Below are 4,123 nucleotides of genomic sequence, written 5' to 3'. Positions count from 1 at the left end.
TTTTTCTTCCTTTTATTTATATATCATATTCTTATCACTTAATTTTTACATAATATGTATCCTACCTTAATTTACCTTATTGTTGTAATGTTCTAAGTTGTTTTAAAAAATCTTTTTAGCCCTAATGAAGCCCTGCAAAATGGGGCGAAACGTCGGACATTAAATTAAATAGTTAAAAACTATTTGTTCATTTTTGACCGCAACCCTGACCATCTCCTTATATTTAAAGTTATACGGTCAACTGTATATATAAATAATTTAGTTATCAAAATGTGTTCACTTACGTTAGGAACGTCATTAGCAAAGTCTCCTTCATATCGAAGTTCTTGTGTTCCATTAGGCTTTATGTAGGATAAAACTCCGTAACCGGTACGCTTATCATTTCTGAATCCACCTTCGTAGATCTCTTGGGTTACCTTGTTGATCTGTGTTCCGAAGCCTTAAACAAAACAAAAAGTATATATTATGATAGTTTTAGTTAAAATAAAGGTAATGTTTACCTGAGGTCCTCCAAAAAGGCAGCAAACCATTATTACAAGACCCGACTGTACATTGATAACACAAAGGTATTGAAAAAGTGGCGGAGGTGACCGACTCCTAAACCGTTTAATAATTAATTGCCCGCAACTTCGACAGGGACTTTTTCCCTCTTTTCTTGTTCATATTAATTTAAAGCGCAAGGCAAACTTATTATTATAGTCATATTAACTAATAATAATTTTTATTCTAATTAATTTACCGCAAAAGACAACTTGGGTGTAGGCTAAGAGAAGCAGGGAGGAGCCGCGATGTGTGTGTGTCTCAAGTCTCAAGCTGGCAGTGTCTAGCGTAAATCAAACAAGAGAAGAGCACCATTTCTTCATCTTTGGGATTCAGAGAAATTATCTTCTTTCTTCTATTGAATTAAAGTTATGATGCGATAGTAACTAAATGAAATGGTTCCCTAACTAGGGGCGAGAGCCGGGAGAGAGGAAGGTAAGGAGAGAGAATATGTCGCCTTCATCCCCCTAAGTGAGCTCACTCTAATTTTCATTCCTTATCAACTTTAACCGGATCTTAGTACACATGGACGCAACAATATTGCTGTCTTTACTGGTTCTAATTCAAAATTATAAAATAAACCTTATCCAGCCAGGTTTCCTTATGGCTACATCCTTACAATCCTGTAATTATACAATAGATTCTACTATTTTTTCTCATGTTCACTCAAAATTCATTTTCTTTCAATTAAATTACATACAGCCCACTCTTCAACACAATCAGGGTATTCTAAAGTGAAGTGGAGTTAAACCTTCAGTTGAAGTTGCCCTTCATGCAGATGCATTATTCTACATTTTTTTTCATTTTGACATTACATTATATTTAATTCTTGTATGAATTTTTTTGGAAATAAAAATTAATGGAAATCCCCCAAGACATGCTTAAGTAGTTTTATACTACATTTACAATCTAATAGTTGAAGGGGCCATGTTTCTAATACGAAATTTTAAGACAACATAGTTCGATTTTTTGTTTTGTTAGAGCTTGTTATGATTTGATGTGTACATAGTTCCTTCTACATTTAGGCATCTCTGTTATTAATAGGATTTTAAGGTAAGGGTACCTCATACAAGCTCATACGTTTCTACCTCCTTCGTCCTCACTAAAGATTCTAAAGATCATAAAATGTAACATAGTCCCTTCGCCCACTTATCCCTTCAATTAACACTTAAACACCAGAAAAATTAGGAGATAAATGATTTATTTGGCCATGCTGCCCAAATACCATATATTGGGTTGCTACAATAAACAGTATGATCGAACATATAAACAATACATATATTAATATAATTTAACAATAATATTTTCCTACCTTTTATTTTTACAATCAATAATACTTGTCTAAACACTAAGTACAAATATTTTAATTTTTTTCTATGATATTTAACAATTTCATTCCATTTGAAAATTTTATTTCATTTAATCGACAAATTTATTCTCCCCACCACACTCTCGGACCTCCCCTCTCCAGTCATCCGCTTCCCACGTTTGATCCGTTAAACAAGTTAAACGAATTTATCATTAGATAGCAATGTAAAATCAAACCAAAGACAATAATCACAGCAGTAGATCAATCAGTTTACAAAAAAATAAATTAATTAAGAAAACAAACTAATTTTATATTTATCTATATTTAAAAAAATATATAATAATCTCACAGCTAATTCCCAAGCAGGTGATGATGTATGATCCCCATGGAGTTCCAAATATTTGTTTCCGCTAGGATCGCTATATCTCCGATGCTAACACTTAGATCTTCTAAGAGGCTCCTTGTTTCATCTAGAATTGTACCACGAGATCCAAACCAGAGGCCTCTCACGGTGAACTCTCTCTCTCCAAAGGTCTCGTTGAATTATTCCTTAAGGAAAGAGGCGCATTTTTCATATATTTGTTTCTTTTCCCTTTCTACTCTACCCAAAGGATCGAGGTAATTATTCTCAAATCTCAAACAGTGTTGACAGTAAGTCCTCATAATATATGTGTGGCAGAACACCCCCGATGCTCACGTGGCTTGCACACCATTGGACTGAAGGGTCTGAGGAGAGGATATAGAATATGTTGGGTACTTGTCCGGGGTTGATTGGTTGCCTTAAAGAGTTAAGCCCTTTCTTACAAACCCAAATATAAATTCACTTTATTTGTAACAAATTACTGTTTGTTTTAATACCAGAGTAAGGAGAAAGTAGAGGAATGTGGTAAAACATGGCCAGTATTGCAGGACAGTAACGCCAAATTCAAATAAATAATTAAAAAAATGAAAGTTAATTATCCCATGCCATTCCAACTTCAAATGCCACAACGTACACCCTGTTTTCTGACTTTTTGTTGTATTGTTTCTTGGCAACGGATTGATTTAGAATTAAATTATAGTGAGTTTTACAGCTGGAAAATTTATGAATAGATTAATTTTTGTTTTGGCAATGATATACTCAAGGTCAATAATGTGTCATTGAAGAATTTTATAAATATAAATTTTATAATGATAAATACTTTCGCACGTGTCTAAATGGCAAACGCTGTGATTAATTGTCACATCACAAATGATATATGTAGATTGGACAAGAATAATTCTTACTTCTATACGAGGCATTCGAAAAGGACAGAAGAAAATTTTGGGTATTCTTGTCTACAATATAAATACAGTGTATGTTAAGTTTTCATGAAATAGTTTAGAAAGAAGGAAAGAGGCTGTAAATTTCGGAAACCACACCTTCAAGACGGGAAAAAACTTGTCATCAAAGAACGAACATGAAGAAATTAAGGCGAGAGTAACAGCGGGTAACTGATGTTATTTTGCTCTTCAATAGCCATTTTGTTTCTATCATTGGCCTGAAAAGCAGGACTAAGGTTATCTTAAATAATCAGTCATCAGACCGGATGTTTAGTGAACATGAGTAATTTCCAAGGAATGGGAAGAAACGGGACACAGAAGGATATATTAGTTTATTAAATATTATTGGAAAACCCGATGTTCTTCAATAGAAACAAACAGTTATGGTGGCTAGGACACTCGATTGTGTATAGGACACTCGAGAAGCCTTTGGAAGGTATGCCAGGATGATAAAGAATAAAGAGTTGTTCACTTGAAAAGAAAGCATGGGAAATAGGAGCTCCCCCTCTGATTCTCTCTCCTCCACTCTTCTCTGTCTTGGGCCTCCTCCATTCCTTTCAAAACGTTGTCCACGCTTTCTTAGGGAGGAGTTTTTTCAAAGAAAACATTCACACCATATTTACTAAGATATAAATTAAATGATAAGCAAATAATAAGGAGGAAATTGTTTACTATCGCTCCTTAAAAAAAAGCGGGAACAATTTCTTCTTGACTAGATTTTGATATAGTTTAGTTCATAATATTAATCGCCTTTCAAGAGGGAAAATTTCTTTCATGTCACGATCATTTCTTTAGTTAAAGGTTAGGTTATAATAGTACAAGAGCCGGGAAGAAAAAAAAAACAGTTATCTCACCCCAACTTTTGATTACTTCAATAAAAACTATGTATAATTTACTAGTCAAAATTGATGAGTCTGCCAAGTATAGGTAGGGAGATTAAAAACTAGCGGCTGCTTCAAAACCTTAAAAAAC

General features: G+C 33.8%; 2 protein-coding genes across 2 annotated transcripts in view; one reads left to right on the top strand and one right to left on the bottom strand.

Annotated features, from left to right (window-relative positions):
- Positions 1–4,123, top strand: part of LOC106679795 (alpha-tocopherol transfer protein-like) — a gene marked incomplete in the record, with an annotated part of 97,820 nt that overhangs the window by 2,414 nt on the left and 91,283 nt on the right.
- Positions 1–4,123, bottom strand: part of LOC106679785 (MORN repeat-containing protein 3) — a gene marked incomplete at its 5' end in the record, with an annotated part of 24,754 nt that overhangs the window by 18,372 nt on the left and 2,259 nt on the right. Inside the window, 1 exon segment of the mRNA XM_014419130.3 lies at positions 285–439. Coding sequence (XP_014274616.1) covers positions 285–439 — 155 coding nt within the window.

The sequence above is a fragment of the Halyomorpha halys genome, unplaced genomic scaffold (genome assembly GCF_000696795.3).
Source record: "Halyomorpha halys isolate HHAL.00 unplaced genomic scaffold, Hhal_1.1 Scaffold14.1, whole genome shotgun sequence".
NCBI classification, from domain to species: Eukaryota; Metazoa; Arthropoda; class Insecta; order Hemiptera; family Pentatomidae; genus Halyomorpha; species Halyomorpha halys.
The sequence above is the reverse complement of the archived record's forward strand: the minus strand, read 5'-3'. Positions and strand labels throughout refer to the sequence as shown.